This window comes from Triticum aestivum, chromosome 2A (genome assembly GCF_018294505.1).
Source record: "Triticum aestivum cultivar Chinese Spring chromosome 2A, IWGSC CS RefSeq v2.1, whole genome shotgun sequence".
NCBI classification, from domain to species: Eukaryota; Viridiplantae; Streptophyta; class Magnoliopsida; order Poales; family Poaceae; genus Triticum; species Triticum aestivum.
The window spans coordinates 107,022,052-107,044,558 of record NC_057797.1 but is presented as its reverse complement, the minus strand read 5'-3'; the positions used below and the strand labels follow the sequence as shown (position 1 = coordinate 107,044,558).

General features: G+C 47.9%; 1 protein-coding gene across 1 annotated transcript; it reads right to left on the bottom strand.

The window, feature by feature from the left end:
* Positions 1-17,460: 17,460 nt before the first annotated feature.
* Positions 17,461-20,512, bottom strand: LOC123187847 (PLASMODESMATA CALLOSE-BINDING PROTEIN 3). Its single transcript, XM_044599809.1, has 5 exons — positions 20,219-20,512; positions 19,006-19,137; positions 18,278-18,577; positions 18,152-18,179; positions 17,461-18,058 (listed from the first exon to the last, which is right to left on the bottom strand). The coding sequence occupies exons 2-5, from the start codon at positions 19,076-19,078 to the stop codon at positions 17,854-17,856; spliced, it is 606 nt and encodes a 201-aa protein (XP_044455744.1). The 5' UTR covers positions 19,079-19,137; positions 20,219-20,512; the 3' UTR covers positions 17,461-17,853.
* Between the last annotated feature and the right edge of the window lie 1,995 nt (positions 20,513-22,507).

Below are 22,507 nucleotides of genomic sequence, written 5' to 3'. Positions count from 1 at the left end.
TTTGAGCTTCATCCGCATATTTGTACCAAGATGAGCGATCCGAGTGCCTGCCAAAGATTTTATCAACATTTTGGTCAGTTACAAGATTCATCGACTGGCGCAACACACATAAGGAGACACTTACCAAAGATAGCAGAGATCATAGCATTGATTTGGCGTTTCAAACCGGCTAGTTCTTCAACCACTGGCTTCAGGGCTGCCTCGGCGTCTACAACTCTTTTGGTTAAACCGGATTCCTTGGTTTCCCATTCAGCACGCTCTTGGTTGAAGGATTCTTTCAGCTTTTCCATTACGGTCAGGGCCTGGGTCAGCTCCTCTTTGGCTTTTGCAGCCTCGGCTTGTTGTGACTTCACATTTTCTTGCAAGTCAGAATTTCGGGCATCTTTGCTTTTCAGTTCAGCCTGCAACATTGAAGGTATATTCAACAAACAACATATATATGTGCTAAGTATAAAGCATATAACAAGTTATACACTTCATACTTGGGGGCTAATGCCTATTTGCTCTAAAGTGCTACATTTTATACAAGTCTCCAGAAGAATGCAAGCATTATCCTTGACACTTGGGGGCTAATGTGCGTCGATTCTAAAGCGGATGAGCAGATTCAAACCCGGATTAACCTTCTAAGTTAAACCGGCCTTTGGGGGTTATGCTACAGAATGTTATCTAATTATTTCAAGATGAGTTTTATCTATTATTAGAGACCTGCCATTGCAAGGATCAAGGATGAGTAGTGTAAAGTGTCACAAAGACCTGGTTTATGATTAATAGTCATATAAATGGCCCTTGGGGGCTACTTGGGATAGTAATTCAGTTGTAAATCAATCAACAAAGGGAGAGAAATTTACCTCATATCGTTCTTTCATCAAGTTCACCAAGCCGGCTTTATAATTCCGGTTTGAGTGCAGACGGTTCAAGAAGCCAGAATGAAGCTCATCAGCGTTAAGATGAGCACAGCTTGATAAGTCGCTGCTCCATTTATCTTTATCTCGGGCAGCTTGCTCTTCTTTGGTACTGTGCTGAGCCAAAATGACGGGATGGCCAGGAGAGCTGTGGCCCATTCCAGTAATAATAACATCATCACCTTGGCCTTCAGGATTTTTGGTTGATGATACTGGAATTTTAGTGTCTTTCACCGGACTAGCCCAGTTTGGTTCTACCGGTTCAGTATCGGGTGCGGCAGGCTCAGCATCTGTTGGTTCATCGGTATGTTGGCCTTCAAGGGGTGGATCATCAAAAGTAGTTTCAGGATGAGGGCCTTCCAGTTCACCAGTCTATTCCGGTTCACCTCTTGGTTCTTCTTCTTCGGTGACAGGGTCTTCTGGCGGATTGGTGACCCGAGATTTTTTGCTGGGTCTGGCTTTGGCCCTGCAAACAGAATAAAATAGGATTAACATCCTATTCAAAGGATTTATGGCGCATTGAAAGGAAAGGTTTTTACAACTCACCCGGCCACGGTTTTCAAAGGGGGGAGTTGAGTTGGTGTCGATTCACCAGAAGATGAAGGAGGTGTCACCTGATAATTTGAATCGGATGGATTAAGAGGCTGTCTGAAATAACCTGCCTTGGGGTAAGAATGGTCAGAAGTAGGAGAGACCTCAGACCGGCGCTTCTGAACCAGAGTATCAGGTAAACCGGCTGAAGTGACCTGTTGGCCATTGTGCCGGGTTGTCCGGCGAGCTTCATGCTGCTGAGTCTTCAAAATAAATGTTGGATCCAAGTGAGCAAGAGGATGAGAAAAGCTTACTTTCCGGACTACTTGGCGAGTTTTTTGTGTTGGCATAGAGTCTGAACCGGAGGAAAGGGTAATTACCTCTACGTCATCAGCTTGACTAGCTTCTGCGTCCTCCTGAGGAACATCATTGTTAATGAGATGCATGAAAAGAGAGCCAAGTGAGTCAAGTTCTACCTCAACTTCTGGATCATCAGTGTCATCATCAAGCTCCATGTTAATCCGGTCAGCTGTTTTCCGTTTTGACATCCGCTTTACGGCTTTGGTCTTTGGGCGGGATGGCTTGACCACTTTATCTCCAGTCGGCTTTGCCGCTTTCTCTACGGTTTTCCATTTCCAGAAGGGGTCATCTCCCTGTATATAAAGAAGAAGGATTATAGGTTGCATAAGCTAAAAACATTAAGAATGAGGGGGAAATATAATGCTTACAGCAGGCGGTTTGTTCTTGGCATAGAAGGGACTCAGACCGGTTTGACTACAGATCAGTTCTGATTCATTCAGAATCTTTTTTACACCTTTAGTAACTTCTTCCTCAGATAGTTGGATGTTGCGATGGCGTTGAGGGTCGTCAACTTCGCCGGTATATTCACACATTAAACTGGGACGCCGACTTAGCTGCAAGATACTCCAGGATATCCAACAACGTACAAAATCCACGCCGGTTAAACCGTTCGCCATAAAGGCCCGGAGTATGGTGAGTTGAGGAGTGTATTTCGCCCTTTCTGAAGAGCTCAGGCGTTGTGGCATTGGGTGAGTATTGGATAGTCTGCGATCACGAAAGCCGGGGAGGGGATTTTCATCTTCAGGCGAAGTGTCTCTACAATAAAACCAAGTTTGGTTCCATTCCTTTGGGTGGCTATGATGTTTGGCATGAGGAAATTCAACTTCTTTCCGCTTTTGAATCGAGACACCACCAAGTTCTGTGTTCGGGACATTTACAAACTCTGTGCGCCGGTTTAAGTGAAAGAAATCCCGGAACAGTTCTGCAGTTGGTTCTTCTTATAAATATACTTCACAGAAGACTTGGAAGTTGCATAGATTGGAAACTGAGTTGGGACCAATATCTTGCGGATGAAGTTGGAAGCTGGCAAGTACATCTTGATAAAACTTTGACCCAGGCGGTTTGAAGCCACGGCCTATATGATCAACAAAGACCACCACCTCGCCTTGCCTGGGGGTTGGAGGATTTCCTATTCCTGGAACTCACCATTTGATTTTAGTTTTCTTAGGCAGGGAGCCGATGGTAACCATCTCATTCAACTGAGTCTCAGTAACCCGGGAATGAGCCCAGTTGTAGGCAGTGAATTGTTTGGCCATTGCGAAACAAACAAGCTGAAAATGAAGGGCCGGTTTATAAATTACACCTGATTATATGCAATATACAAGGGAGTAAGAAACATACTGATATGTGAAATGGTGTAAACTGGAGACTAATGCAGTAAGGGAAAAAGGTAATACTAGCACAGGATTACTCAGACACTGTTAAACCGGATCATAGTTATGAAGGTAAAATGTTCCTCCGGTTTATCGGAGGGCTAATGGCATAGACTGCTTATACAAGGTTAAACCGCCTATGTTGGCGTAAGGAGAAACAGATCTCACAGGGACATAGAAACAGATCTCACAGTGACATATGAAATTTTCGGATCTAAGATAAGACAGAAAAGAAAAAAATAATTGGATCTAGAAGGGGTGCAGAACCGAAGTAACTTATGAAGGACTAGATCAGTTCTTTGCGCATAAGGGTTTGTGGTGATAATGGAAGGTTAGCTACGGCAAGGAGTGCGTCAGATACGAAGCATTCACCTAAAGGCCATGAAAGAGCAACACTGAAAGCTTTGATGAACCTCAAGAACAGCGAAGAACAAGGAAACCCTAATAGATCTAAGAAAGAAAGGGGAAAAGACTTATTGCGACGGCGGAAGCAGCGGAAGGGCGATGTGGAACTCTGGTGCGAACAGGTTGATGCAGCGGCCAATGGCGAAGTAGAGGCGGAGTTCGAAGATGATGACAGCACTCGGGTGCGAGGTCGTCGAGAGGAAGAAGAAGAGATGAATGGGTAGTGGAAAGAAAAGAAAAGGGGTCCGCTGTCCCTATTTATAAGCCGAAGAGATGAAACGGCAAGTGCGGGAATCGAGGAGCCCAAAATGGATAAATTAATAGGGGTGTGGCCTCGATGGCTGAAGACATATTAAATGAAGGTAATCTTCGACATCAACGGATAGATGACGTCAGGACGGTTTATCATAATCTTGAAGTATGATGTCACGGCGGTTTACAAGATCGAGGTGAAGATATGAGGGAAGAATTTTTCTAACTATAGAAGATTGACATGAACGAGTTCAAACCAATCTGGGGCCTAATGTTGGGGATATTACTACTGGAGGTAAACCGGCCTTATGTAGCCGGGTTGACTCCTTGAAGATTATAAGCCCATAAAGATGCAAGGATGATGGCGCTTCATGGAGGCCCAAGGCCCAAAGGTGGGTTAAAGCCTGTAAATGTAAACCGGCTTAGTCATGTAACTTGTATTATAAGATAGGAAGGATAGAGACTGAACTGGATACGTTTATGATTCGGCTTCGGGACTCTGTAAACCGGCGGGCGTCAACCTATGTATATAAAGGGACGACCCGACAACGGTTTAGGGAGAGACAACAACTCGAGAGCCAGACAAAGCGGATTCACTCCCTGGCCTTCGAAACCCTAGCAATACCAATCACAACTAGACGTAGGCTTTTACCTTCCTCGAAGGGGCCGAACTAGTATAAAATTCCCCGTGTCCCCTTGCCCGGTTTAACCCCTTAAAGCTAACCCATAGCGATGGCTCCACGACTAAGTCCTTTCACAAGGATATCTGCCGTGACAAACCCACGACATCTGTGTCGTCGTCAGGCTTGATGGCTCCTATGATCATCGATAGTGATGCAGTCCAGGGTGAGACTTTTCTCCCCGGACATATCTTTGTGTTTGGTGGCTTCGCACTGCGGGCCAACTCGCTTGGCCATTTGGAGCAGATCGAAAGTTACGCCCCTGGCCACCAGGTCAGGTTTGGAAGCTTAAACTACACGGCCGATATCTGCAGAGACTTGATCTTCGACGGATTCGAGCCTCTGCCTTGTGCGTCACACGGTCACGATGAGTACAATTTAGCTCTACCATCAGGCAGTGTTCAGGATATCGCACCGGCAGCCGCTCCGACCCTTAATTCGGAGCCAGTTGCGCCGTCCATGGACGGGTGGATGGACCCCGCCACGGAGGCCTTACCCTCAGCGGCGATCGAGCCGAACATCGACCTTACCCTGCACGAGAGCCGTGTTGTCAAACTGCCGGATCCTTCTTCGGCCACGGACTCCGAACCGCCTGCGCCCGTTCCTAGCGAATCCGATTGGGCACCGATTATGGAGTTTACCTCCGCGGATATTTTTCATCACTCGCCCTTTGGCCACATACTAAACTCATTAAGGTCTCTCTCCTTGTCAGGAGGATCCTGGCCGAACTATGTCCGGCAGGATTGGGATGCGGATGACGAAGAAATTCGCTGCCCACCCACCACCCACTTAGTAGCCACTGTCGACGACTTAACCGACATGCTCAACTTTGACTCCGAAGACATTGATGGTATGGACAACGATGCGGGAGACGAAGAGGAACCACTGCCCACAGGGCACTGGATAGCCACCTCATCATACGATATATACATGGTGGACACACCCAAAGAAGGCAATGGCGACGAGACAGCGGAGGATGACCCCTCCAGGAAGCAACCCAAGCGCCGACGTCAGCAGCGCCGCTCTAAGTCCCGCCAAAGCAAAAGTGGTGATACCGGCATAGGAGATAATAACACTTCGGATAGTGCCGAAGATGGCAACAATCCCCTCCAGCACGATCTAGGGCAGGAGGATGGAGAGGCCAGCCCTCTAGAGAGAGCGGCAGATGGAGAGGTGGAGGATGATAATTACATGCCCCCCTCCGAAGACGAGGCAAGCCTCGACGATGATGAATTCGTCATGCCATAGGATCCCGTCGAACAAGAGCACTTCAAGCGCCGGCTTATAGCCACGGCAAATAGCCTTAAGAAAAAGCAGCAACAGCTTCAAGCTGATCAAGATCTGCTAGCTGACACATGGACTGAAGTCCTCGCGGCCGAGGAATATAAACTCGAATGCCCCTCCAAGAGTTACCCAAAATGCAGGTTGCTACCCCGACTGGAGGAAGAAGCATATGACGCGGCTGATCGGCCACCTCGTGGCCGCGATAGAGAGGCATTCCAGCCAAAAGCTCAGCCTGCACCCCGACGCCATTCAAATAAAAAGGCATGGGGAAATACGCCAGACCTGTGAGACGTATTGGAGGACAAAGCAAAACATGCAAGATCGATCTATGGATCACGAGGGCGCACCACTATGCAAGACGATAAACGTCACGCCGGATACAGTAAAAGTAAATCCGGCCGGGCCGAACACAGCGGGCTAGACTCATTGGAGCTGCATCGCGATATAGCCCAGTATAGAGGCGCCGCACACCCCTTATGCTTCACAGATGAAGTAATGGATCATCAAATCCCAGAGGGTTTCAAACCCGTAAACATAGAATCATACGACGACACGACAGATCCTGCGGTATGGATCGAGGATTTCCTCCTGCACATCCACATGGCCCGCGGTGATGACCTACACGCAATCAAATACCTCCCACTCAAACTTAAAGGACCAGCTCGGCATTGGCTCAACAGCTTGCCAGCAGAGTCCATTGGCTGTTGGGAAGATCTGGAAGCCGCATTCCTCAACAACTTTCAGGGCACTTATGTGCGACCACCAGACACCGATGACCTGAGCCATATAATTCAGCAGCCAGAGGAATCGGCCAGGCAATTCTAGACATGGTTCCTAACAAAGAAAAATCAAATCATCGACTGTCCGGATGCAGAGTCCCTAGCAGCTTTTAAACACAACATCCGCGACGAGTGACTAGCCCGGCACCTTGGTCAGAAAAAGCCGAAATCTATGGCAGCCCTCACGACACTCATGACTCACTTTTGTGCGGGAGAAGACAGCTGGCTGGCTCGCAGTAATAACATATCAAAGAACCATGGTACTTTGGATACCAAGGACGTCAATGGCAGGTCACTTCGCAACAAACATAAGCGCCGCATTAACAGCGACAATACCGAGGATACGACAGTCAATGCCGGATTCAAAGGCTCTAAACCTGGTCAGCAGAAAAAGCCATTTAAAAGAAGCACTCCGGGCCCGTCCAGTTTGGACCGCATACTCGATCGCTCATGTCAAATACATGGCACCCTCGACAAGTCAGCCAACCACACCAACAAGGATTGTTGGGTGTTCACGCAGGCCGGCAAGTTAAATGCCGAAAACAAAGATAAGGGGCCACATAGCGATGACGAAGAAGAGCCCCGGCAGCCGAACACCGGAGGACAGAAGAGGTTCCCCCCACAAGTGCGGACGGTGAACATGATATACGCAACCCACATCCCCAAGAGGGAGCGAAAGCGTGCGCTCAGGGACGTATATGCGTTGGAGCCAGTCGCCCCAAAGTTCAACCCATGGTCCTCCTGTCCGATCACCTTCGATCGCAGGGACCACCCCACTAGTATCCGTCATGGCGGATTGGCCGCACTGGTCCTAGACCCAATCATTGACAGATTTCACCTCACTCGAGTCCTTATGGATGGCGGCAGCAGCCTGAACCTGCTTTACCAGGACACAGTGCGCAAAATGGGTATAGACCCCTCAAGGATCAAACCCACAAAAACGACCTTTAAAGGCGTCATACCAGGTGTAGAGGCCCATTGCACAGGCTCAGTCACATTGGAAGTGGTCTTCGGATCCCTGGATAACTTCCGAAGCGAAGAGTTAATCTTCGATATAGTCCCGTTCCGCAGTCGTTATCATGCACTGCTCGGGCGAACCGCATTTGCGAGATTTAATGCGGTACCGCATTATGCATACCTCAAGCTCAAGATGCCAGGACCTCAGGGGGGGTCATTACAGTTAATGGAAACACAGAGCACTCTCTCTGGACGGAGGAGCACACTGCGGCCCTCGCAGCGGAAGCGCAAAGCAGCCTCTTAAGGCAATCCACTAGTTCGGAGTTGAAGGACCCGAACACCTTCAAGCGCGCTCGGAGTAATCGGCAATAGGACCGCCTGGCACGTTCCGAGCTCGCATAGCAATACGGCCCCCACCCCATCCCAAGCCACACGGCGAAATTCGTGCCACGCGTACATAATTACGCATTAAAAATACCATGGGCACAGGTAGGGAGGGGGCACGATTACGGCACGCCCCAAGACGCGGCTTAAACCACACTAGGGGCTTCCCGTTTTGTTATTTTTCTCTTTTCGGGACTTTAATCTCTGGAAACCCGGTCCGGCAGCATGATTGCTGAACATATGATGCAGCAACCAAGAAGGCAGAAAGCTACGTCACACCACGGAACTCCCAGGTGGATTACGATAATGAGTGTAATACTTGCTTTAATACTATTCTTCAGCTCGCCCTGGGAGGGGACATAGTCCTACTTTTTGCTTATTGCACTGCCTGTATCATTCTGCTTTAACGCACCTTCTTGAATAAACAATGCATAGCATTAAGACTATTATTGCATTCTTCTTTATATATATATATATATATATATATATGTCCATTCATGACATCCAGCACCCGTACACTCTGGTACGGCCAATACGCTAGGGGCTTAAGCATACCCCACAATACGGCGTGAGAAGTCTGAACACTTTCAACAGTGCGGCACCCCGAACTTATAACATTATATGCATCAACTCCGAATCATGTCTTGGCTCAATAGTTGGGTTTGCCCGGCTCCCATGTTTTGGTACCTTACGTTCCGCTATATCGGCTAAGGTAGCACTGGGAGAACTACTACGATTGTGCCCCGGTTCTGCTGGGCTAAGCACCTCAGTAGATAAAGCTAAAACTGACTGTCATGATAAGGCGAGAGACTGGTTGTTGTTCGAGAGGTTTTCGAGTCCTTAAAGACTTATGCCGCTTAGAGCGAGGAGTCGGCCCTATCCGGCTTAAGGCGTGTATCGCGCCCCGAATTCGGCCTTCCGAATACTAGGGGCTTTGCCGAAATTTAAAATTATAGAATCCTATGGCTAAGTGAGAGTGATAACGCATTATAGTCTGATTGCATTGTTCGTTGTGCCGAGCACCTCCCTCGAAGGACCCAAAAATAGGAACAAGAGTGCTCAGGTTTATCCCGAACACCCCAGCACTTGTGGCATGGGGGCAGAAGCCGACGACTAGCCATCTCTCAGATTTGATAAACAGCCAAACAGAAGGTAATATTTTAAATTCAAACAAGCGTTGCATAGCGCATATGAACAAGTTTTCATGAATACAGGATTACACGAGCGGGTTTACTCAAATATTATATCTTTGGTACACTCGTCTGCTACGAGACGGGCACACTTCAAGACACCCTCATAGTACATCTCGGGGTGGCGATGCTCCTTGCCCTCCGGTGGTCCTTCCTTGATCAGCTTCACGGCGTCTAGCTTGGCCCATTGCACCTTCACATGGGCGAAAGCCCGGCGTGCACCTTCGATGCAGACGGACCGCTTGATGACTTCCAGCCGTGGGTAGGCATCCACAAGCCGCCTCACCAGGCCAAAGTAGCTGTTGAGAAGGGCGTCGCCAGGCCACAGCCGGACTATAAAGCCCTTCATGGCCTGTTCGGCCGCTTTGTGTAGCTCGACCAGCTGTTTTAGCTGGTCGCTCATAGGCACCGGGTGTTCGGTCCGAGTATACTGAGACCAGAACAGCTTCTCCATTGAGCTTCCCTCCTCGGCCCAGTAAAATTTTGCGGCATCCGATACGCTGCGGGGCAAATCTGCGAATTCTCCTGGAGAGCTCCGGATTCGGGTAAATAACAAGTAATTTACTTTCACATGCTTGCTTTGCATATAGAATGCCTTACCCGCCGCTATCTTCTTCATCGCATCAATCTCCTGGAGGGCCTTTTGGGCTTCGGCCTTGGCATTCTTTGCGCTCTCGAGGGTCGTGGCAAGCTCGGACTCTCGCGTCTTCAAGTCAAGCTCCAACGCCTTGTGCTTTGTCACGAGAGCGTGGAGCTCTTGCTGCACCTCGCCCACCCAAGCCTCCTGCCTTTCCCACTTGGTGCGCTCCTTGGCTGCTTTGTTTTCGGCCTCGGATAGCGCTTGCTTCAGGGTCGCCACCTCGGTCGTGACCCCTGGCAAATTCATGATGATCCTGTCATTTTGCAATCGCATTCCTTTCATATATATCCATAGACTAGGTACTACTTACCTTTGTTCTCCTCGAGCTGCCTCTTGGCAAGGCCGAGCTCTTCCTTGGACCCTTTGAGGTCCTGCTTCAGTGCGGCGACCTCCGCAGCAGTGCGGTAGAGGCTAGCAGCGAAGCCTGCATACGCATATAGACATACTTATATTAAACTCTTGTGATATTGTTTGATCCTCTGTTCGGCTTTTCTTTGTGAACACCGAACAGAGCATCAGGGGCTACTGTCTATGCGGTAATATTTTTCCTATATTTCAAAAACTTACCTCAAAGCCTGTTAGAAGGCTGGCACGGGCTTCAGTCAGTCCGCTCTTGGCGGACTGAACCTTCTGGACCACCGCACTCATAATAGTGTGGTGCTCCTCATCGATGGAAGCGTTGCGAAGCGCTCCCAGCAGATTGTCCGATGCCTCTGGATGGACAGAGGTCACCGGCACAGGCGTCTTGCCCCTCTTGGAAGGAGGTCGCCTGCCCGAGTTCAGAACCACTGGAGGTTTCGGCGCAGTGTTCGGCTGAGGGCCGAACTCGGAGCCCTCGGGGGCCTTGTTCCCTCTGCTATCGGAGTCCGGAAGGTCGCCTTGAGGCGCCTCCGGGACTGTCTCCCCTTGACCCGGTGCCTCTTGAGACAACACCTCGGCGTTGTCCGTAGGGCAAGGGGGGTGGCAATCGGAAGTGGATCGCTATCCATATCCGACGAGTCTAGGGAGCCGTCCGACGAGGATACGTCGATACGGGCTCGGGGCGGTTTGCATAATCACGATTCGGCATTAGGAGAAGCAGTGTGGCAAAGGAATGTTATGAGTTACTCTGGTATCCGAATACTTACGACTTCGCCAGGGGCTTGGCCCTGGGCAGCCACTCGTCTTCGCCTTCGGCGGCGGTGGTGGAGCTGTCCGGAAGGAGAGTCCTTCCCTTCTTGGACCCTTCGGCCCCCCAGTTGGGGCGGCCTTCCTTTTCTTGTCTCCCCCGACTGGAGGGGGAGCGTCTTCATCTTCCTCCTCGTCTTCGTGGGAGGAGTGCACCGAGGAGTCATCGGACGATGAGTCCGATATCACCTGGCGCCGGGAACTCTTTCGGGTTCCCTTTGCCTTCTTGGTCTTCTCTGGCACCTTGTAAGGAGCCGGAGTCAGCATCTCCGTCAGGAGAGCGTCCGCAGTGTCTTCGGGCAGAGGGGCCGGACAGTTAATGTGCCCCAACGTCTCCACCCAGTCCTGTCAAAGGCATGGAGCTCAGACCCCGCACAGGATTAAGCTAGGGGAAATAAATATCCTACTGATGTATAGAACTCACCGAACGCGCTAGGCGCTTTGCGCTTAGCCCGCGGTCCTCGGCGAGAGAGGGAGGGACCTCGGCGCCCTTGAACAACACCCTCCAAACGTCCTTGTGCGTCGTATCGAAGAGCTCGCTCAGAGTCTGGTGCTGGGCCGGGTCGAACTCCCACAAGTTGAAATCCCGTTGTTGACACGGGAGGATCCGGCGGATGAGCATGACCTGGACTATGTTGACAAGCTTGAACTTCTTGCTTGCCATACTCTGGATACATTTCTGGAGTCCATCCAGCTCCACCGATGAACTCCACGACAAGCCCTTCTCTTTCCAGGAAGTGAGTTCTGTAGGGAATCCGGATCGAAACTCGAGGGCCGCCGCCCATTTGGTGTCGCGCGGCTCGGTGATGTAGAACCAGGCTGATTGCCACCCCTTTATGGTCTCCACGAAGGAGCCCTCAAGCCATGTGACATTGGGCATCTTTCCCACCATGGCTCCGCCGCATTCTGCTTGCTGGCCTTCCACCACCTTCGGCTTGATGTTAAAGGTCTTCAGCCACAGGTCGAAATGGGGCCAGACGCGGAGGAAAGCCTCACAAACAACGATGAACGCCGAAATGTTGAGGATGAAGTTCGGGGCCAGATCATGAAAGTCCAGCCCGTAGTAAAACATGAAACCACAGACGAATGGATGAAGGGGAAACCCCAGTCCGCGGAGGAAGTGGTGGAGGAAAACTACCCTCTCATGAGGTTCCAGGGTAGGAACGATCTGCCCCGCAGCGGGCAGCCGATGCGCGATATTCGTGGCTAAGTATCCGGCGCTGCGCAGCTTTTTGATGTGCCCCTCCGTGACGGAGGAAGCCATCCATTTGTCCCCCGCTCCGGACATGTTTGGAGAGGGTTGAGGGGAAGGATGTGGACTTGGGCGTTGGAGCTCGAGTGCGCACGAACGGATGGGCAAGGAGGAAGAAGGCGTGGGTAGAAGAAGGTTAAACCTTATCCCTTTATAAGGGCGGCCGAAACCATGCTCCCCCACTAGCCTGGTAAAACTCGCCTATTCCCCAAGCGCCGTAATCGATGGTGCGGTTGGGTTACCCATGCCCGTATTGATGAGAATCCCGTAATAAGGGGAACACGATCTCTGCTTTGACAAGACGTGTCAAGAAACTGCCTCGCATTATGTGCGGGGCTATAAAAATGATTCGAATAATCACTGGGCCATGACATAACGTCATGTTGCCGAAACGTGTCAGCAGATTAGATTTGTGGAAATATTATTCTCTCTACGGTGGTATGTGGAACTTATTTTGTAGGGTCGGGCACTATCCTTGTATTCAAATTCTTCCGGGGTGTATTCGGAGGAGGAACCCGCCTTGCAATACCGAAGACAACACTGCGCGCCGGACTCATCGTCATTGAAGCCTGGTTCAGGGGCTACTGAGGGAGTCCGGGATTAGGGGGGTCTCCGGACAGCCGGATTATATCCTTTAGCCGGACTGTTGGACTATGAAGATACAAGATTGAAGACTTCGTCTCATGTCCGGATGGGACTCTACTTGGCGTGGAAGGCAAGCTAGGCAATATGGATATGTATATCTCCTCCTTTGTAACCGACCTTGTGTAACCCTAACCCTCTCCGGTGTCTATATAAACCAGAGGGTTTTAGTCCGTAGGACAACATACAATCATACCATAGGCTAGCTTCTAGGGTTTAGCCTCTCTGATCTCGTGGTAGATCAACTCTTGTAATACCCATATCATCAAGAATAAATCAAGCAGGACGTAGGGTTTTACCTCCATCAAGAGGGCCCGAACCTGGGTAAAACATCGTGTTCCCTGCCTCCTGTTACCATCCGCCTTAGACGCACAGTTGGGACCCCCTACCCGAGATCCGCCGGTTTTGACACCGACAGGGGGCATTGCCCCTCGGCCATAGAAAGAAGAGAGAAAAATGGAGGGCTTATATAGGAGTTTTTAAAATTGTTTGGCCCCCTCGTATCGGCATATTTTACTATTTGCCCCCACTAAAGTTTCTCTCTGGCTCTTCTAATGACAATATATATAATTGAAAAATAACATAAACAACCAAAATATCAACTCACTTATAGTTGTTACATTTAAACTAAAGAGAGAAGACAAACTAGTTGAATGCAGTCCTCACACCACTTGTTTATATATTCCAAGTGAAGTTGTAAAAATCACTTTTTAGATTTATGGGTGACATCGTTATCCTTGGAAAGATTGAACAAATTGGCATGTTGATTTTACAAGTTTTAAACAAGTATATTAAGGAGGGAGGATATTTGTGGCACACGATGGCCGCGCAGGAAATTTGTGGACCGTTGACCTGCGCCATGATTCACAAACATGGTCGGGTATAGCAGGTGGTTTTCATGGTATAGGCCTCGCCAAAACTCTGTAATGGGTTCATAAATGGGAAAAGTGATATACCTGTACAAGTGGGGTAACATTCTTTGGTACATTTATTGTATAAACAGTTGACGTAGATGTTATGTACTGAATATGTGCGTGTGGAAACATGATTCATTTTGTCCTTCTTCCTGGTGTTCTTCTCTCTAGTTGTTTGTTCTTTTACTCGCTTGTTATGTCCCTAGAACTCTTGTCTCGAACTACCAATGGTGCAGAAGAAAAAAGGACAAAACCAATGCGGTTGATTTCAAGATTGTGAAAGATTGATAGATACTAATGATTTTAACAAGAGGAGCATGTGTATAGCGGTACTTTTTGCTGAAAAGCTTAATTATTCTTGCATATTTGATCTGCATGAAGTTTCATCTTGTTACATGTGTTGAATCTGTTTGTTACAAGAGATCATGATACTTAATGTTACAAAGGAAATGAAAAAGAAGCGACTGGTATATCTGTTGAATCCGAAAAGGTAGACTTATTGAATATATCTTGTAATAGGGACTGAAACTTATTGTTCTGTCCAATATTGCAATCAAATTTAAAATGACACATGTAGTAAAAGTTATTGTTTGGATCTATAGAGAATAAACTTAGAGTATTGTGAATGTATTGGTGACTTCACTTGTGTGACATAATGAAAATAGGATTTTAGTTTATCTATTCACTATAGTTGATTCTGAAATGTTTTATGTGTGAACTAACTAATAAAAATGTATTGAACAGAATGAACTTGTATATCATACGCGTATCACATGTATGATTTTATAATTTTATCACACACATATACAATTTTATGATTGTATAATAGTATCACATGTATGATTTTATAAATTATACAATTTTTTATCACACGTATTATGATAAAAACTAGTTGATTTTATAATTGTAAGTTTTGGTATATAAAACTTGTACGCTACAAATGAAAAAGCAGCAAGGTTGATCTCCTTAGACTTGTTTTTAATGGCAAACTTGTTTAACATGCATTATATGAAAGTTTTTTAGATTGTTATGATGCAAATAAAATTGAACCACTAGTTATGTGTATGTAAAAATAATTGTCTTAAGTTATGTGGGTGTTTTTAATGGCTTAAGACAATTAATCTTATGCGAGTGTTTTTAGTGACTTCACTTGTATGAGTTAATGAATATATGATATTGCTTTATTTATTGATTATAGTTGATAAGTATGAAATGGTTTATGTGTTAATTAAGTGAAAAGAATGTATGAATTGTAGATTCTTATACTGATTATATAATTATAAGTTTCACGGTGTATTCGGGTAAGTTTAGTTGTTAAGTTTTATTTATTGATTAGGTTTGATTTAAGGGACATAGAGTTATACATTTAGCGATGTCTTTTGTATCTCGGGTACCTTCGATCCCTACCAAGCACTGTTCACCCCGACCTTAGGTACTGGTGATTTACTATACAAAATGACTATTTTACGCAATTATGGAAACCACCGGGCAAGACTCAAGACTCGTCGACCATTGACGGCTTCATTCGACACCTTTGCATCCAGGCTACGGTTCTCAAGGAGGGGAGCCATGGCCATGAGGATTGATGGACACTTTCCTTCTTTGTGCGGCGTGTGTTTGGATTGTTGAGACAAGGGCCGTTTTGGGTTTGCATCGCGTGTGTGTGGGCTGTTGAGCAGTTGGCCCTAGCGAGGGTCTATATTTTCGGTGTGTGTGGCACCGAGCGTCTTGGACCTCCTTTCCCTGTTTGTTTTCGCTATCTGCGTGAACATTTGAACCTTGTAAGCCATAAGGGTTTGAGTTGGCTAAAGTCGGGCAAGTGCCTAGGTTTTCAAAAGGAAAAAGGACGCGTCTAGCGGGTGGCCAGTTGCCCGCTAGCGCTCCGCAGTGGCCGGCTAAAAAGGAAATAATCTGTCCCCCTAATCCATATTAGGAAAAATGAATATGTGTGAACATGTTTGAACAGGATAATAAAAAGTAATTGCAAAGAACCCATGTGAACAGATGTGAACACATTTAATTCGGGTTTTCAAATTTTTCAAAAACCATAACTTTGAAACCACGCATCAAAATTAAGATCTGTTTTCACTTTTGGAACTCTCGCGGCGTGCTCTTCGAAACTAGATCCCGCATGGGTATGTTTTGACGAATTTTTTTATGCAATTTTCTCACCGTTTTGTGCAACTGCCTAGCCTTTGGTGTGCAACTACATGACAAGGATGTGCAACTTTTCTCCTATACCGTAAACACGCAGTTTTAAATGATGGTATCTTCACCCCCAAACTACCTCCACCAATGAGATGTGAACTTCTTCTGTTGCCCAGACCAACTGCATAGTAGTTGATGTGCAACTTTTCCCTGTCCGTGGATGTGCTTCACTGTTTGCTGCATCGGCCAACTGCCTAACAGTGGATGTGCAACTTCAGATACTGCCACAGCCAACCGTCTAACAATGATTTGCAATTTTCTCTCGGATCCCCATGAATGTGTAGTTTCCCTGCTAGCACATGGCCCAAACCACCCCTGCTAGTGAGATTTACAACTTTAGCACTCTGTTTATATGCAACTTTTCAGTACCCTCATGAATGTCATTTCTTTACCATTCAACTGCCCCTACCTGTGAGATGTGCAACTTCGTATGTTGTCCTGGCCAACTACCTAGTAGACTATATGCAACTCTGTCTATTGCCTCCGCCAACTGAAAATACATGTCCACAAATAGGGAGGGGAAGGAGTTGCACATTGCCTAAAAGGCAGTTGGCTTGAACATTAGACTAAGTTGCACATATCGCTTCCAGGGGGTGAGGGTAGGGTGTGACAACAGTGAAAAACTACGCATCCACGAATAGGGAGGAGGGTTGCACAATGACTACTAGGTAGTTGGTCGGAACAGTAGACTAATTGCACATCAAAGTTTTCATGGTTGCTAGACTACAACCTTATGGAAGTTGAATCATGCAGATCCAAAAAAATGGTTTCGGAAAAAGTTGCACAATGTAGTATTAAAGTTGCACAATACAGTAACCTGGAACCTGGAAGATCGGCCCAAGCTATTGTTACCTTGACCAAAAACTTCTTGAGGGCAAGGAAGAATGGGGCGGGCAGGATACAGAAACATGGATGGACGAGACCAACAGAGGGATTTGTTAGCCTCAATATCGACGCCTCCTTTGATGCTGATAGTGGCACCGGCGGGACCAGGGCCATCATACGAGATTCCACAGGCTCCTTCGTTGCGGCATCCACAAGCAACATTCCGTTTGTCCAAGACGCAGCGACGGCCGAGGCTAGAGGCCTCAAGGATGGGCTGGTTCTGGCAAACACCATTGGCTGCAACAAGGTGGAAATCGGGGCCGATTGTATGGAGGTCATCCAGATAATGCATGACGGCGGAAACTCCTTAGGACCAGCTGCAGCCATCTATGAGGAGTGTATTTTCTTGTGTCGTAATTTTATCTCTGTTAGTTTCTGTCATTGCCCTAGGAAAGCCAATATGGCGGCTGATCTTTTGGCTACTAAGTCGGAGCCCTCGCGAACTATTATGTGGCAGAACGAGGCTCCGGACTTTCTGCTCGATGTAATCACAAACGATGTAGCCCTATTCTCACATGAAATATAAACTGCCATGATGGCATTTCCCTCAAAAAAGTTGCACAATACAATACTAAAGTTGCATCATATAGTACGAAAGTTGGCATCGAAAAAAATTCGTCGAAACATTCCCATGCAGGATCTGAATTCCGACACATGCTTTGAAAGATATGGCTTTTTAAAAATTTGAAAACCCGAAACAAATACACATGGATCTGTTTTGTCCTTCACATGTTATAAGTCTAACCGCATTTAATGCCAGTAATCACATGCACTACCAGACAAACGCATGTATGCATGCATGCGAGTGACCGAGCGGCCGCTCGTCCTCTCCAACGCGCGCGCACGCACTTTTTAGATTTCAGGAAGGGAAAAACATCCTTTACATATAGTATAGTTTGGTTTATAGAAGATCCGACCTGACATGTACACCCACATATGGTTTACTTCTGAAGAACAAAAAACATGTGACCTGATAGTAATATTCCCTAGTAAAATGCAACGAATGCCATGCCATGGAGTAGAATTTACAGTCGAGCGGAGGCGTCGATCAGAAGAGGAAGAGCGGCAGCAGGAGCAGCAGCACGCAGAGCGCCCGGCGAGCGCCGGCCATGACGCTGTCCGCGTCGTCCCCCAGAGGGGTCAAGGAGCTGGTGGGCCCCCCTCCGAAGCCCGGCGTGAAGGTCGACGGCGGGAAGAGGCTGGTAGGGGCGCTCGCCGCCGGCGTCGTGCCGTTGGAGCCTCCCGCCATGGAGCTGCACGTGAACGTTTACACATGTCAGTTGTGAACTTCGTCAGAGGACGATACAGTGGCGCGCCATGCATGCACATCGAAGATACTCGCTCACCTTCCGGTGAAGACGCACTGCCCCGAGCCTGCAAACGAGGAACCACAGGAGTATCAGAGCCCGCCGGGAACAAGAAGGAGAACAACGTGTGGGTGGGAGGGGAGGGAGGAGCAGGGTGGTGCTTACTGGGGTCGTCGGAGGTGGTGACGGCGGTGCCGCTGAAGTTGCAGCTGGCGCCGGAGGCGGCGTTGCGCTGGAAGTAGTCGTTGTAGGCGTAGGAGGCGAGCCCCGGCAGGTCGTTGGCCTTGTAGCACTTGCCGCCGGGCTGGATGGGGCCGCAGTCGGCGTGGCCGGGGCCGCACGCGTAGTTGAGCCCAGTCTGCAGCGCGGTTGGGTCCGCGCCCTGCTTCGCCACGCAGAACTGCCCCGTCGCCAGCGACCGCCTCCTGCTCTCCTCAGCAGCTTCTTGTTCTTCAGAGAAGGTGCCTGCAAATCACAATGCAGTGACAAACATATGAAAATTGTTTAAGTTTCAGTTTATTAGCCGGCTGAAAAAATCTGATTATGTGTCAAATTGGTGCATGGATGCTGAAATATTTCGTTCACCGGTTAGGCACAAAGATATTTTTCAGCTTTACAGTCTCCGTGCAAAAATGCGGTTCTATACTACACGAAAATGCAGTATGGCCGTTTTCACAAGGGGTCAAGACCTGAAAATGATCGCGGAGCAACCGCGAGCCAGAATGTGTTTGTTCGCAGAATATATAAAAGTTGTCCAGGACATCTACCCTACAGTCTACACTCTATGGCGATGCATTTCAAGGCCACACTAGGAAGGAATCTGAATAATGGAAAGTAGAAAGCGAGCGACTACCGAACCAACCGAAAGCAAACGCTGCGCAATACGCATGTACCTGACGCGTTGGCGAGAATGAGAAACACGAGCAGAAGAACGCTGCTGCACCCCTGCAGTCTTCTGGTCAACATCCTCCCAGCAGTGTCCTCCGAGCGCCCGATCGACTTGTATGATCCTCCTCCACGAACACCTGTCAGAATTCAGAGATGTACGTATCATTATGTCAGATACGTGTCAGTAGTTCAGTATTGTACTACCGAACTGCGTATTCTCGACATAATTAGGCAGAAGTTTCAGCAAGAGGCGTGTGGAGGAGAAGGGGAGAGATAGCGAGGCGCGTCGCGGTCGGTCAGACGCAATGTTTCTGATAATCTGACACATTAATCGCTGTCCAATCGCAAGGGTTTGTCGGCACAATTGACAAAGAGAAAGGTATTGTCGGCACGAACTTAATTTGTGTTGTACTGGAGTATATATGTTTGAAGACATGGAGTGAAAACTTCCGATGTAGTAACTGCGAGATACGTTTGCTGCTAAATGGTAATCGATCGACGCCAAAAATAGGGCTGGGGATGATTGGTGAACCTGAAACATCCAGCTACAGGATACTCGAATCATTATTTTTAGGACGAAGTGGTCGAATTATTCATTGAATATCCAGCCGAAGTCGTTAACTTTATGTGTGACGACTTGGATTGGATATCCTTCCAAAGTCCTTAAACTTTGTGTATGGTGAAGACTAGGATGACGGCATGGGGGCAACCATCCACCAACCGCTATCCTTGGCAAGAGCACAAACATGATTGAACTTGCTGCAATTCAAAACCTTACATAATGAAAAAGATGATCGGTTTCTTTCATTCATTCAAAGTATTAAGGAATCAAACGGTGGCAGACAATGAGGAGTTAAAATTCGTTTAGCTGTGGACCGGAACCTGAAGGGGGGAAACAGAGAAAAACCAACAAGTGCCATGAAGCCTGAACCTGAATACTACTAAGCTGGATCATGTCGTCGAGAACACTCTACTGATACTTTTGGGGGAAATCGGCAACGGCCATCAAAGCAAATCAGCAGAGGGGGGCCGAGAAGTCGATGAGGGATTCCAATCGGAGAAAGGAAGGCACTGACGGCACGCGCCCTAGAGGTATCAGCAGCAGCAAACAAGAGAGAAATCCTTTTCTCTCTCGAGGGCGGAGCAGGGAAACCTAATCCGAAGAACAGCAGCAAGAGAGCATCTACAAGAAGAAGGGGAAATCGTGGAGAAGCGTACCTTGATCGGCCACCGAATCGCCGGTTTAGTGGCAAGAAGGATGAATTGCTGCTCCTCGCTCTTCCTTCCTGGGGGATAACGGAAGCTCTGGACCCTCCAGAGTCTGAACTCTCAAGGACGCAAGCACGGCCTAAAAAGGAAAAGCTGTTTGCATGTACGACGGCCCTGCCCTGGACTGGACTGCCTCTTTTTTATATTTGGTACTACTAAGTAGTAGTAGATAGAGTGCAAAGGATTTATGGAGAGGAGTAATTGGGATGGATTTATCTCGCTCCAATCAACCGGATATTACGGGACGAAATCGGTGTTTATACCGCAGCGAGGGGCAGCGGATATGAGGAAGGTAAATAGCATTACTACAAGAACTCTCAAACCCTCGAACCCTCGCTAGTGTTTTAAGGGTCAAAAATGATCTTTTTTGCACTTCTACAGGTTAAAAAACAGGGGCAAAGATTAGAACCCTCAAACACAACCCTTATAACGGAATATTCCTCATGAACGACGTTGTCGTTGCGCGCGGGAGGTCGGCGGGGCGGCCGCTGGCGACGGGGGCAACTAGCAGCGGCGGTCGCGGGAGTTGGGAGGATTTTTCCCTTTCGCGGGAATATAACTGCCAAATGAGGGTTGGGCTAGATTTTGCTCCCCAATCCTTAATTTTGAGAATTGGGAGAGGGTTTGAGAGTTGGACCTTTAAATTTTTTTGAGAATTTAAGGGTTAAGAGATTCTAGTCTACGGTTTTTTTTCGACGAAAACTGTAAAAAAATTAATTATTTTTAAGGGTTTGAGAGTTTAAAGGCTCTACTAGTAATGCTTTAAGGGAGGGCGAGGAGGAGCTGCTGGTGTAACGGCTGAGAGCGCACTCACCGTCGTCTTGCACGGAAGCTCGAGGAAAAGAATATGAGTAGGCCGGCTTTCTTTTCTGGCTTTGGTTTGTGGTGCCTGATCGTATCGTGACGTGTATGTGCGCGTGTCCTTTACGCACCTCCTCAAGTGCACCCACGCTACATGCAGCAGGCCTACAAGCCACACTGCGCTGCGAAATACTCGGTGCTTCCCTCTGTTCCTGCAAGAAAAACGCACGCTCGACTCTTTTTTTCCTTAAGAAAATTATCAATCTATTCATCATCGGTCCAACGAATGTCAGAAATAATATTACGTGCGGATTCATAGACCATCTAGCGACAACTACAAACACTGAAGCGAGCAAAGGCGCGCTGTCGTCGTCGCCCCTCTCTCCCTGAAGCCGGACAAAACTTGTTTTTACCGCCGTTGAAGAGAAAGTTTAGAATAGGAGGATCCAACTTGTACACATGAACAAAGACCGAATCCACTTGGATCCACGGAAGACAAACGTCGACCAAATCCCGTGAGATCCGTTGAAGACAAATCTCCACACGCCCTTCGATGACGCTAGACGCATCACCGAGACGGGTGCTAGGTGGGGAGAATCTTATTCTATCCTTGAAGAGCCGCCGCCGTCTCATCTCTTTGAGCAGGACACAAACAGCCGCCGCCATCTCATCTCTTTGAGCAGGACATAAACATTAGAAAAACTCAAAAAAAAACATCCAAAAACAAAGCCCTCCTGCGTGTGAGATTCTTTTTGAAGGGAGTAGAAAGAATTCAATAAAAAAGTATATTTAGGCGTGCATGCACTTTTCAGTGGTCCGATGTCTCTGCCCAATATTCGCAAAAAGGAAAAGAGAATGAAAAAAGAGCAATGGCTTTGCCGGGATGAACTACTCTGCTCCCTTGAAAGGAAATTTCAGCACGAAAAGTTCCCATGATATGATATGCAAAGCTATGCGCAATCTGGGCATGACTGCATATTAAAAAAAATACTCCTACTTGACATGCATAATTAAACTATTTATTATGTGTTTTTCCTTGAAAAAACATTTCTTTTTTATGAAACGTGGGTGAAGATTTTCGTGCTGCCATGCTCGCCTCGCCTCTTGCATCTTCTGATTTATTTATCTCTCGTGCTACGGCGTTCGTGGGTGGAGATAATCTACTATCTACTACTACTATAAAAGAAAGAAAGGGGCAGATCCAAACAATCACACCCATTCATCATCAAAATCTAATGGCCCTTAATCATTCTGTGTTTAACGCTACCAACCACGCAACAAGCCACGATCGATCGCTAATCGCCCCGCACTCGCCCCGTAGTCAAAAAAAAAGAAGAAGAGAACCGCCCCCGCACGACCTCCTCCTCTGCAGACCGCCGCCCCCCGCACGACCTCCTCACCGCTGCCTCCGCCAGAGCCGCCCCGTCCCGCCAGAGC

Bases quoted from the DNA above. Each gene is read 5' to 3' on its own strand.
- LOC123187847 (XM_044599809.1), bottom strand. From the start codon at position 19,078: ATGTTGACCAGAAGACTGCAGGGGTGCAGCAGCGTTCTTCTGCTCGTG. The intron at 18,578-19,005 runs GTACATGCGTAT...TGTGATTTGCAG, and splicing joins CATTCTCGCCAACGCGTCAG to GCACCTTCTCTGAAGAACAA. The intron at 18,180-18,277 runs GTAAGCACCACC...CCTCGTTTGCAG, and splicing joins CACCACCTCCGACGACCCCA to GCTCGGGGCAGTGCGTCTTC.